The following is a 13,379-nucleotide window of genomic DNA, read 5'->3' as shown; positions in this document are numbered from 1 at the left end:
TTCAAAACCAAAAATATTGGCGACTGTAAAATATCAAAATTGAAAAGAGTTTTGTGGTCAACACTAGAATATTCAAAAGCAGATGTTTTAGGGCCAAGGACTTTGAAAATAAACATTGTGCACATTTTGGAGAAACATGTAATCAGAAAAATAAAATCGGCCAGAACTTAGAAAATTAAAAAGAATCTATCTTCATTGAACAAGAAAGGGACTTAATTCCCAGGAGCACAGCATCTCCTCAACGAGGAGCCAATGAGTTCAGAGCACTGACACTATTACAGACACACTTTCTGAAATACATCAAACTCTGATCAATTCTGGGAATGATCAGGCAAACATGACAACATCCAGCCGCAACGCAACTTGAAAAACTAAACAATTGCCATCAAGAAACTGCAATGCACAAACCTCCAAACACCAACACTGCCCTGCATGAAAACAACCAGGAAAGAATTATGCACAACGCACTACAACGTGCCACAAATGGCAAATCCCAGCCATCATAAATCCCCATATAACATTGAAATGCACACATGCTGATATAGGTGGCACTATAGATACGTTTTGCGATAGCAGTTGTAGAGCACAACAGGCGCCTTTGTCAGGCACACATAAATAAATAAATAAATGCAAACCAAAGAAGCAAATAAAAAAAATAAAAAGCCATTACATGCTAAATCATAACCATGCAAAAAGAAGAGACAACAACATCGATTTCAAATCTATTTCGGAGCACACATAAAATTAAAAAAACGTTACACTTTGGCTTCCCATGACCCATAATTCCAGGGACTGTGCCTAAATTGTTCACTGCGTTAAAGAAGATTAATAAGGAAACGCCTATAGGGTGGGCACGAAGGCACATTCTAATAAAGTAACCATGTAGAAATAAAGCTTAGTATAATGGGAACAGTCCATAAGTGATCCATTTATAATGGGCATTAAAAGTGCAATAGGTCTCGCCTTTCATGAAGTTAAAGCCATTTGCTTTGCTATACAATACCATTAGCAAAGCAAATGGCTTTAACTTAATCAAAGGCGAGACCTATTGCATTTTCAATGCTTGTTTTAAATTGTAAACCGATCCATGTGGCGTTCGCCATCTTCGACCAGTAAATAAAAGGAAATGCTGAGTGCATATGTGCACAATTATAATTACGCAACTGTAGGCATTGAGACAGTAGCTACGTCATTCTGCTTAAATTTATTTTTTAATTTGTGATCCCCCAACACTGCACAGCATCTGCAAAAACATTTTGCTTGTTCCTGATGCTGCACAGCATTGACAAAGTGAATAGGTCGATTGGGAGAGCCCTGCTGGTTTTTCAGTGAGAATGATTTATAGTACCCCACATATGCGTGCCTTGCTTCCATGGTGGTGTAGTGCTGATTTCTTTTCTCGTATTTTTGTAATGACAAGTAGGCAAAGAGAGGTTGCAGACATTTTGCAGGGGCCATCTGGTGAATGATGCTCCAATATGTCTCAAAACCATCATAATGCAAAGCAACATTATGGAGCGCCTATTGTTGATGAGTGTTAGAAATGCAGAACAGTGTAAAGAGAACTGTGGTTTTCTCTTCTCTGGTTGCCCCCCTTAATTTCGTTTCTCTTAGGACATGAGAATACATGTTCATATCAACAGCAAGACAACCAGCTTCTGCCCCCAGCATCTATCTCCAGCTTACACTTACAGCCAACCTCCCATGCATTCAGATCACACTCTGATATGATCTCATGGACAGAGAACCTCTTCCCTCTTGTAGAATACATACTTACACACGAAAGAGCAGTGTATGTGAGGCCTCAAAGACAACAAAAATGCAGAAAACATTTAACAGCCTAACCAAAGTACACAGAAAAGCGTAAGAACCTGAAATGTCACTGACAAAAAACAACATCCGGTTACACAAAACCTAAACCACTGCCCTCCAAAGGCCTACCCATATGCGTTCAACCCTCTGCAAGGATCACAGGCTTCAGCAAGCTGCATATACATTGCTGCCCTTTAAAATCTTGACACTAAGCACCTCCCCTTGCAATGATTTTCCTTTCCACCCATATCTGAAAGAGTCCCACACAACACTAATGCAGGTACTCTTTGGATCTGATCTGAGGCTCACAAGCCTCCACAAGCAGATACAAACTCCTCTTACTCCAGCTCATAAGACGTTGCACATCATTATGAGGAGTCAAAGGTCATCACATGGACTGCACATCCATGTAGAAGAACAGGAAATCCCCTGTCATTCCAGGGATCCCAGACATGCATTTTAAAGAATAGGTTCGTAACAAGCAAACAGTAGGAGGTATTTTCACCCTCGCAAACCTATGAACAGATTTATCTTGAAACAAATGATGGGCCCGTTCAGAAAGCCAGGGTAAAAGTTTACCACTCCAATAGGGCAACCAAATGCAGGCACAACTCTCAGAATCACTAGGCCTGCTATGACCACTTCCCACAGCAGATTACTCTCTCTGTCTTCCGTCAGGCAAACAAATGGTGAATTTATTTCCAGAATACAAAAAGGACAGCTGTGCCCCACTAATTACTGACAAACACTGATATGCAACAGTGTAGTTATTGTTGATGTTGAACAGCATTGGCAATTAAAAAAAGCCTTGCATGAGTCTTTACACGTGTTCATTCATGCATCACATTTCTACAGCAGTCACAGTGTTGTGTAACAGCCATTATTGTTTTTTTAAAAACATTTTATTATTCAAGTGCTGTAAATTCCAATGGCGGATGTCTTATTTGATGAAAGGAGTGGACTGGCAGGAATTTGCAGCTGCCTGGTTTTCCACCCAAATTATTTTTTTCTAAAAATAAAAAAAAGAGAGTGTAAGAACTGTGGAAAAAAGGGGGCAGCGAAGCACCGGAGGAGCTGGATGGGTGTAAAAATGAAAAACAACCCAGACACAACCGAGTGGAATCGGGGGGAAAGAAGTAATGGACGAACTGGCTCGGAGAGTGAAGCAACACAAAGAGGTGAAGGATGAGGATTTCAGTTGGGAAGCAGTACACGAGCGTTAGAACAAGAAAACTCATGCACTTGCAGCGTGTGCTGAAAGAAAAAGAAAAAAAAGTAGTTCCTGAAGTAAGCAGCAGAAAGATGCAAGTCGTCTAGTCAAAAGGATGATAGGTAAGCTGTGATCCAGGAGCGCGAAAAACACATGGGTAAGGAAAGCAATTGAATAAGTAGCAAACCAATAGTAAATAATGGCTGACCCAAAGTATTGGTATTGTCAACAGTAAGCCTGTGCAAACAAATAGGTAAACACGTTCTGTAGGGAGAAACAGAAGCAACGGGCCTGAAACCCCACTCGCAAAGCCATGTAAAGGGCCCTATGTAGGCAAAAAATAAGGCGTTGTTTCACAGGATGAAAAACTCTGAACAACAAGTAACCTGAGACGAGAATGCAGCCTGCCCTTGCCGCTGCTGCGCGCTAAATTTATTTGTTAAAAACAAGCCGGTAATGACGTGCGGCCGGGAACGGGAGTTGTGTGTGAGCGTGCGCGCGCGCAAGAAAGTGGAACGTGAAAGTGAAACTGATCGCGGTCCAGATGGTGCCTCGGACGGTGAAAGCTGGCAGGTGCACGCGTGCACGCGCGCGTGAACGCAAGCGCTAGGCCATCAAAAGCATAGGGTAGCACTTTGAAAACCCCGCTTACAAAAAGTCGAGCAAGCAGCGCATGCGCTGCTCTAGCCTCGACCTAAAGAGCCTCCTGCAGTGAAAAAACTAAAAAAAGGATTGTTTTATGCATACAATGTATGCATGAGAGAAACAGTATAGTCATTCAGTTTAGTTGATAGACTGGGTATAAGTGTCTTTCGAGGCTACGTTGAGAGCATGCTAAAAATATGTGTGAAAAGTGGGTGTGAGTGTTTGATTGGTTCTGATGCTCCGTCCATCACCACCCCCTTTTGTACCGCTTTGTTTGCCATAAGTTGGCAGGGTATGCTCAGACGTGAGTCCCTTGCTCACTTTGCCACTGGATTCAAGCAAGCCTGGCTGAAGACGGCTGAAATGCCAGAAACCGGTCCTAGGAAGCTTGTTTTCGGTCCAGGGAAAGCATGGCTTGGCAGTTCGGGCTGGACTGTTCCCATGAGGCACAGGGTCAGACTGATTTGCATATGGCCATGTCTGAACTGGGGTGGCAGAGTGGGCTAAAGAACGGTGATGGATCAAACCCAGATCTGTTGACTGGGTGTGAGTGTTTGATTGGTTCTGATGCTCCGTCCATCACCACCCCCTTTTGTACCGCTTTGTTTGCCATAAGTTGGCAGGGTATGCTCAGACGTGAGTCCCTTTCTCACTTTGCCACTGGATTCAAGCAAGCCTGGCTGAAGACGGCTGAAATGCCAGAAACCGGTCCTAGGAAGCTTGTTTTCGGGCCAGGGAATGCATGGCTTGGCAGTTCGGGCTGGACTGTTCCCATGAGGCACAGCGTCAGACTGATTTGCATATGGCCATGTCTGAACTGGGGTGGCAGAGTGGGCTAAAGAACGGCGATGGATCAAACCCAGATCTGTTGACTGGGTGTGAGTGTTTGATTGGTTCTTCTGATGCTCCATCCATCATCACCCCCTTTTGTACCGCCAGTGTTCTGGATCACCTGTAATTTAGTAAGCAGGGTCTCTCCCACTTCTGCCAACAGAGCATTACCATAGTCAAATCGGCTGATGACCATGGTTTGAACTAAAGTTCTACGCTGATTAGTGGGCATGTAAGGAAGGATTCTGCGAAGTAAACGCAAACTATAATAGCAGGCGCTCGTAGTGGCAGCAATGTGGTCTTTCATGGTTAATGTCTGGTCTAGTTTTAGGCCTACATTTTAACACATTGTTTGGGAACGGGGGCTGCTCCCATTTGTGAGGGCCACCATTCATCTGATCAGATATCTGAGGCTTTCCCCATTAGCATGACCTCGGTTTTTCCTGGGTTCAGCTGGAGACGGTCCGTCATCCAGCTAGAAATTGCAAGCATTCCGACGGAGAACCGCAATTTCTCTGCTTCTAGATTAGGGCCGATAGTGAACATAAGCTGAGTATCATCAGCATATGAGATTATCTCAAAGCCTAGCTGTTCCACAATTTTTGCCAGAGGGGCCATATAAATGTTAAATAAAGTTGGGCTTAGGTAGGAGCCCTGAGGTACACCCCTGTCCAGACGTATTTTTTCTGACCGGTATGGCCCTAGCATGATAGTTTGTGTCCCTTGAACGCCACAGGAGACTAACCTATCCGTGAGCATTGAGTGTGAGAAGGTATCAAACACCGCGGAGAGATCTGGGAGGATCAGTACTACTGATCCTCCTGCGTCCATTTTCTGTCTGAGGGAATCAGTTAGAGCCAGAATGGATGTCTCGGTACTGAAACCCGGTAGAAAGCCGGATTGTGATGGATCCAAGATTTTGTCGGACTCCAGGCATAGACTTAGCTGCCTGTTAATTATACTTTCCAGCGACTTGCCCAGTAAGGGTAGTAAAGAAATAGGGAGGTAGTTGCTGAGTTCGAGGATCCGCCGTCGGTTTTTTCAGTATTGGGTGTACGAATGCTTCCTTCCATGTTATTGGAATGGTACCTGATTGTATTGAATGATTATAGATATTTAGAATTACAGGGGCGCAACTAGTGGCTAAGAGGGCCATTGTCTTTGGAGGGCAAAGATATTGAGGTGAGCCGGATTTAGCGGAGGAGAGTACATTAGAAACCTCCTCAAGCGTGGTTAATTCGAAATGATCTAAGGTGCTACCTGCCATTTTTCCTAATCCCTCTGGTCTAGTAGAGGCTTCATGATCTTGAGAGACAATCAATGAAAAGTTGGCATAAATATTAACTATCTTTTCTTGGAAATAGATTGCTAACGAACTGCAGAAATCTTTGGTTTCCATTGGCAATTGTCTGCAGACTTGTGGAGATACGAAATCTTTTACTATATTAAAGAGGGCCTTAGGGGAATTACTGGCGTGTTCAATTTGGTTAATAATAGACAGACGTCTGGCTGATTTTAAATTTAGATGATAACTAGACAGAGATTGTTTGTACCGTAATCTGTTTTGAGAGTCTTTACAAACTAGCCAAAGTCTCTCCAATCTCTTACATTTCGATTTTTCAGTCTTTAGCTCCATGGTATACCAGGGGGCTGATGGCTGACGTTGAAGAGAGCCATAATTCTTTTTTGGGATCACGGAATCAAATGCTGTCACAAAGGCAGTATTGAATTCTTCTAATGTCATGGGAGCTTCCGTATCCTTCTTTGATAATTCCAGGTGAAAAACCTTGTTAAAGGCTTCTATAGAAAGATTTCGCAGTGGTCTGTACCCCACTTGTTTTTGTCCTACACTTATATCTAAACTCTTTGGGCACGGCTGTTGGATAGAGAACCTAATCATTGAGTGATATGTCCAAGTGAGGGGGTCTGGGGAATTACAGATCAAATGATCAATATTCGAAAAGGTTAGGTCCAATGAGTGGCCTGCCAGATGAGTTGGGCCTTTAACTCTTTGGGTAAGTCCAATCAAGTCCAGAGTAGAGAGAAGTTTGTTGACCTCAGGATTCGTATGATTTTCACCATGAAAATTAAAATCCCCCAACAAAAGAAATGTATTTGAGGTGTGCACATGTATGGCTATTTGTTCTATCAGTTGGTCTGTGAAATTGGCTTTAATTCCTGGAGGACGATATATTAGTGCTCCGTTCCAACTATCTGTAGGTGACATCATAATCTTGAACATTCCCAGTTCTATACTTTCTTTGATTAGAGTGGAGATCCAATTCACCGAGAGATGATATTTGAAGGCTATAGCTATCCCGCCTCCTGTTTTCCCTGCCCTGTCCAGATGTAAAAATGTATAGTTCTCTGGAATGGCCAACTTTATCAATGGGTGGTTAGTAGAGTTTAGCCATGTTTCTGTGAGGAAACATATTTCAGGGGAGTGGGAGGTGATTAGATCCCAAATTTCAAAAGGATGTTTTGCTAATAATCTTACGTTACATAGTATGCTGTTTAACCCTCTAGCGTCTTGATCCCTACTCTTCTTTGAGTTCAATGTGTTGTGGGAGTGAGTAGTATGACCAGTTGACTTGACAATCTAGTGGGGATTGCGTTACTGGGAGGATTTATGCCCACAGAGTTGGCGTATGAGGGAGAAACCTCTTTTGTCGGTTTACGTGATGAAAAGGACAGGTAACTGCTCCGTCGGGGAATCACCTCAAGAATGGACTTAGACACTGTAGGTGTACATTGCTCATGCCACTGTACCCTCACCTGAGGGCTTGTGCACCCTGCTAGTGCTTGTGCACCCATTGCTCTACATGAGTGAAGAAGCCGCAAGAGAAGCACAAGAGGCACATGCGAGGATGGAGAAAGTGGCAGATGAACACAGAGTGGATTTGACACAGAGCAAGAAGTTAGTATGATGATGGGTGAAAAGGAATTGAAATTGCTAAAGCCAAGGTGATCAAGACCCCACTTAAGGGGGTTGACTTAGAACATAAGGGATTGGAGTGATACCGAGAAATGTGGGTGCTGTGGTCCAATACGGAAAGGGTTAAGATGAAATGAAAACAGAGGTTGCCAAGGAGGATTAGGAAGAAGCTGTAGTAGAGGCAGTAAGGGAAATCCCTTTGAGGTAAGTACAGGGAGGAGCATACGTACATGTCCCATGGTCCCAGACAGATATCTTTCACTTTACTAATTATCCTACAAGGCTAAGAGAAAATCATGATAAGTGGTATACACAGATGGACCAGTTTGTGACCATTTCAAAGGTCTTTTGGGAGGATTTGGATGTATTATTTGAAGTTGCCGTCTCAAAGAACAGCAGGCTGTAAGAGAGCATGTAAATGGCAGACTCAGGAGCCTCCTAGAGTAGCAGGAACAAATGCACCTTCAGCCTTGGTCAAAACCAAATATGAAGAAGTCATAAAACACTTAAAGACTAAGGCTGCCCAAACAGAAATAAATTGGCCCAAGATATTCTGAACCTCTCAAGAACCTAAAGAGTCCAAGCACGCATACTTTGAGAAAGTGATTCAGGTTTACAGGGATCATAGTGGACTAAATAATCCATTGTGAGATAACACAGGAGGGTTCCTAGCCTTTTTTATGCAAGTATTGAAACTCAAAATTAGCAATCAGATTTTCCATGGTGTCCTATGTTGGCAGAGTAAGACCCTTGATGAGATCATGTAGTATGTAAAATATTGCAATGACATGATAGAAACTAAGCAAAAAGGGCTAAAATAGTAGTGCATGATAGCCCAGACCCCATTAACACAGAACAGAGTGTTAGAGACACTAAAAGTACCCCTTCAAGCCCCTTAAATTGACCCCAGTACCACGATGAACATGCAAGGAGTTTCTTTGACACATGGAGGAAATACCCCGAGGATGGGAAGAGGTCGAGATAATACCAGGAACAAGCATATTGGCCCTCAAAAAGGTTACCCCTTGCCACATTTGTAATAAGATCGGTGAATGGAAGCAGGGATATCGCTACAGTCCTGATCAGGCTGTGATTGATGCCCATGCTGAGAATATTGCGGCACCGGAAGAGCTTCCTCCATTACCCAGACTCCCGATGTCAACCCCAAAGATCTCAAGATCTGGCCTGTCACAAAATTCACCTGGACTTATGCAAGTGAAAGGAAGAATTTCAACTTACAACCAAGCAATACAATTCCCCATAATACATTAGTGTCTCAGAATGCCTCGTTTCCTATGATGTTTTTGAGGTTTACAAGTTTGGTCAGGCCCAATGACAGTGCCTGATGGGGGAGGATGAGTGTCTGCTTGGCGCAGTCCTAGAAGTGAACCAGAGTGGACCGTATGTGGATGGAGAGGTTAATGGACATCCTGAATCTCTCCTGATAGGCACAGGAACCACAGACTCGACTGTTAGAACCGTTGATGTCCTATGCCTACTCCTCTTGGGAAAACATGTACAAGCTGTAGACATTACTAACCAACAGCACACCAATCAGATTACTGCCCCAGTCCAGGGACATTACTAACCAACAGCGCACCACTCAGATTATTGCCCCTGTCCAGGTTGAGACATCAAGGAAAAACACCAGTTCACAGTGTGTGCCTCTAGTCCTGTAAATTTGTTAGGCGGGGATTTCCTTTGTAAACTTACCTGTGTTATTTACTGTACACGGGATGCAGCCAGGCTCGAGGCCCAAGCAGCGGAGTTCAAGCTACAGACACCAGAACCTGTTGTCAGACTGTGTCTGGTTATTCTAAAAGTGGACGTGAAGGAGAGAGTCAGAGAATAGGTTTAGGATTTCACTGGGAGGGAGACTGGACTGATTAAGGGTGCTAAAACCCTAAAAATAACACAGCGGCCCAATGCAGTTTTTCCTCAAACGCATCCTTAAAAGATGATTCCATAGGCCATTGCAGGAATCACCCCTGTCATTGAGAATATAATATAAGAGGGCATTCTAAAGGAAGTCATTCAGGAGTCCATGCAACTCTTAAATCATGGCCTTACAAAAAGCCAATAAGAAGTGGTGGATCATAGAAGATTCCCAGAAAATTAACCAAATTGTTGTTCCATGCTATCCTGTAGTACTGAACCCTGCCATGCTTGCCATGATTTTGTTCCAAAATCCCCCAGAAGCTGAATGTTTCAAGGTCATTCACCTCTGTCAAGCATTCTTCTCGGTTCCCCTTCACAAGGAGAGCAATTTTCTCTTTGTGTTTTTGTTACAAGAGAAGACTCTTGTGTGGTATTGCACTCTTCAAGGGTACACTGAAAGTCCATCCTATTTAAATCAGATACTTAAAAGTAATCTAGATTCTATGCAGTTACCTTGTAGTTCTACCCTAATACAATACATCAATGACTTTTTGATTGCATCAATAATAAAGGAATCTTGCAGGCAAGACATAATTGCTTTGCTCAACAAAATACAAAAAGGAGTCAGGGGAGTGTCCTATGAACGTATCAAAACCATTCTTAAGATGAAGTTTTTGACCACACAGAGAGAAGGGTGAATGTTCTTGGGCATGGTTGGCCCACAATTGATCTCCAACTTTTCCTTTGTAGCAAAGCCTTTACTGAGTCTGAGGCACACTGATGTCAATGACCCAGTACCAAAGGATGACAAAAGCATGGAATATGCAGACGATACACAACTCCACCTGAAATGCTCCTCAGCTGCAGCTCTCAAACACTGTCTGCAGCTCATCCAGAAAAAGTGCACTGCTCAATTTTGAGGCCATGAATAACATGTAACAAGAATATTGTGGACAACATATTGAAGACCAAAATTCTAAAAAGTTAGTGCATATAGAGGAAGCAGGAATGTACTATTCCTAACTTCACATCTACACACCTTATAGATATGTTTATCTTCAAGGTACAAATATATGGAGTTAGGTGTAGAAAATCCATACTTACTTACCTTTTAATATTTTGGCCTCAATATTTGCCTCCCTCGATTTCAGTCATCGATATTCACCGTTCACACTCATGCACCTGGAAATCAAGCGCCTACCTGAAGCTAATCCCAATCAAGACAAAATGCCTGTTATTTGTAGAGAACAACAAACAAGAAATAGTACAATTCTGCTTCAATGACATTAACCTTCACAGCTTTGAACCCTCACTTTCCATGAATGGCAAGTCACTTGGATTCACCTTCGACACAAACCTCACCTTCAAGTTTCATACTGCCAAAAACCAAACACAGCCTGAAACCAACTCTCTCTTCTAAAGAAAGTGAAACCCTTCCTTCCAGAATGCGGCTTCGGAACTGCTGTTAAAGCACTCATATTCTTGCATCTGGAGGGTGGAAACGTCCTGAATCCTATATACTATACCAGGTCCCATCCAAGGCCGGAAGAAGTATGATCACATCACCCCCATCCTGGTGGACGTCCTTTGGCCCCTTTTCATCATTTACAAATCCATCATGACCCACACCCCCACTTATCTTGTAGACAGGCTCACCATCTATGGTGACTCTCAGCACACCCGCAACTAGCCCACCATCAGACTCAAGACAAAAAAGTGTCATAAAGAAAAAAACAAGGCAGCAATCTGTTTCAATTCAGGCAACCAGGATCTGTTACACCAACCCCTTATCCAAAAGAACCACAATAACACTGCTGTAACTTAGGAAAGAGTTGAAGACATACCTCATTAAAGAATACTACACCATAATGCAGTAACAATCCAATAACCATCTACTTCTCCTATCCCTCGACTATATTCTTGCCTATGATGCTCTACAGTGCCACAACCTTTTACACTATACAAATACCACAAGTATACATACATATGTACAAATGTAACTGATTTCCCCCAGGACAATTTTCTTTTCAAAGGTTTGCTTAACACATGACTGCCTCCTCTCAAGCCTTTCTGAAACATGCCTGTGGAGCCTCATATGAGTCTCTGCCCCAGTCCGTAGTGACCTTTCAGTGGTGTGCCTGAGATTTGCCTGGCTCTGTCCCACCCTATGGCCTTTCAGACGTGTGCCTGTCATATTACCCTTCTACAGCTGTACTGGTCTTTGAGAGATTCACGCTTCATATGACGGAATTATAGAAGCCTTTATAAGGACGAATCAGATTATCACCTACCATGCTTTGCATGTAACTTACTCTGCTCCACGCCTACTGCCCTGTCAGTGATTCATTCAATATGGGATGACCCTGCCAAAATCGCCTTAGTAAAGGTTTGGTTGGCTAGAGAATAATTCAGTTCACCAGACATGTGATTGACCAAGCTTAAGAGTATTGCCTTTTGAAAAGGCAATGAACTTTTACATTTTCTGACACGTACGTATTATTAAGAATGGGGCATTATTAAATGCATGGTTGGCCTCGTTCACAAATTTGAAAGACTATGGTGCCTTGACTTTAAATAGACATATCTAAAAGAGTCTTACAAAACATGTTTTCATGTGGTCTGGTCTCATCCAAGCAGGGAACACTTCTCGAACAAGTGTAAGAGTGACAACCCTCGGTCATCGTTCACTTCTGCGTTCTGCTGGTGTCAAAATATTTTCTCAAGTCAGCAATTAAAAAATCACCTCCACAAAACAAAGAGGATGTCTCACCCTCTGTGGACTCACTTCGCTGCAGCACTAATTAAATGGTGACATCCCTGAGCAATAGCCACATTCCATAAATCATGAAGGAGAGCTACAATTTACCAATGGACGATTAAAGTAATCAATGACACTAGTGATAACCAAAGACTGAAAGGATTGAGCACTATGCCATTCTCTGTTGAGATTTTTTTTAGCTCTTTGAGACAACTAAAGCTGTCTGAATTGAATTTGTCTCTAAGCTCAATCTGTCTCTGCCTTCATGCATTTAAAGCAAATGTCTATGCTTTCAAAGCCAAAGAAACCAGTAGATTAATTTCAGAAGTAAATAGGTGAAAACATTAATATCAGTAGACATTAAAGATATGGAGTCAAAAATATCTGTGAGCTGTCAGATACCTACAGGCTGGTCTGTGTGCCCTCCTTCATGAAAATTGCCTTTTTCACAATATAATCCCATTGCAAGCATTCTACTGCACACTTTTACGTCATTCAGATCCGGTTCACTGCCTATGGGTTCCCACAATCCCCTTCTCTTTAGCAGTGTATACTGCAAACGACCTCCTTTAAACAAAATCAAGTAGGCATATGCGCTGAAAGGGTGCAACTATATGAAGAGCTAATAACATAATAGGAGTATTTTCTCCAGTTAGCGTGAAGGAGGATGCATTAATTAGGTTCAGTAGGTGGATTCAGATATTTTGGACAACACAGGACCACCATAAAATGTTACTGTTTTTCAAAGATCATATGTTAATTGATGGTGAAATAGTACTCATACCGCTTGCGAGTGTCTTTGAAAAGGTGTCATCCATTTCATGTCTTGATCCATTTGCAAGAGAGGGTGATGAGTTGAAGTTCATTGATTGAGTAGATTGAGATTTCTGGTTCTGGGTTAGCTTATTCCATTTGGATCCAGCGTCTCCTAACCTACTCCAGTCTGGAATGAAATAAAAGACCGGGCATTAAAGCACAAGACATATATTATGTTTGCAATGCAAGTATAACATATTACATAGGATCCTGCGATCCCCGTATAAAAGCTGCCTCGAATTTCCTTATAACAGTGGAGTTGTGGAATCTCATCATCTGTAATAACGAAAGAACATAGCTGCTCAAATGTAATAAGGTAATTTAGTTGAGAAGTCATAATGCAAGCTGCCAGAGCAAGATGCCAATGTGAAAGGTAAGCCGTGGAGTAAGCTAGCAGCCATGGTGAAAGGCAGGACATTGAGCATAATTACAGCTGCAGTTTAAACAACAAAAAGAAGAATTGTCTATTTAATTTTATGGCCTGTTTTTCTAGA

At 42.5% G+C, this 13,379-nt stretch overlaps 1 protein-coding gene across 1 annotated transcript in view; it reads right to left on the bottom strand.

Moving 5' to 3' along the window:
* The window catches only part of ADGRG4 (adhesion G protein-coupled receptor G4), a 1,724,535-nt gene that overhangs the window by 83,366 nt on the left and 1,627,790 nt on the right, over positions 1 to 13,379 (bottom strand). Inside the window, exon 27 of the mRNA XM_085607949.1 lies at positions 12,854 to 13,012. Within this exon, the coding sequence (XP_085464075.1) occupies positions 12,854 to 13,012 (159 nt within the window). The remainder of the gene's footprint in view (positions 1 to 12,853; positions 13,013 to 13,379) is intronic.

This window comes from Triturus cristatus, chromosome 5_2 (genome assembly GCF_964204655.1).
Source record: "Triturus cristatus chromosome 5_2, aTriCri1.1, whole genome shotgun sequence".
NCBI classification, from domain to species: domain Eukaryota; kingdom Metazoa; phylum Chordata; class Amphibia; order Caudata; family Salamandridae; genus Triturus; species Triturus cristatus.
The sequence above is the reverse complement of the archived record's forward strand: the minus strand, read 5'-3'. Positions and strand labels throughout refer to the sequence as shown.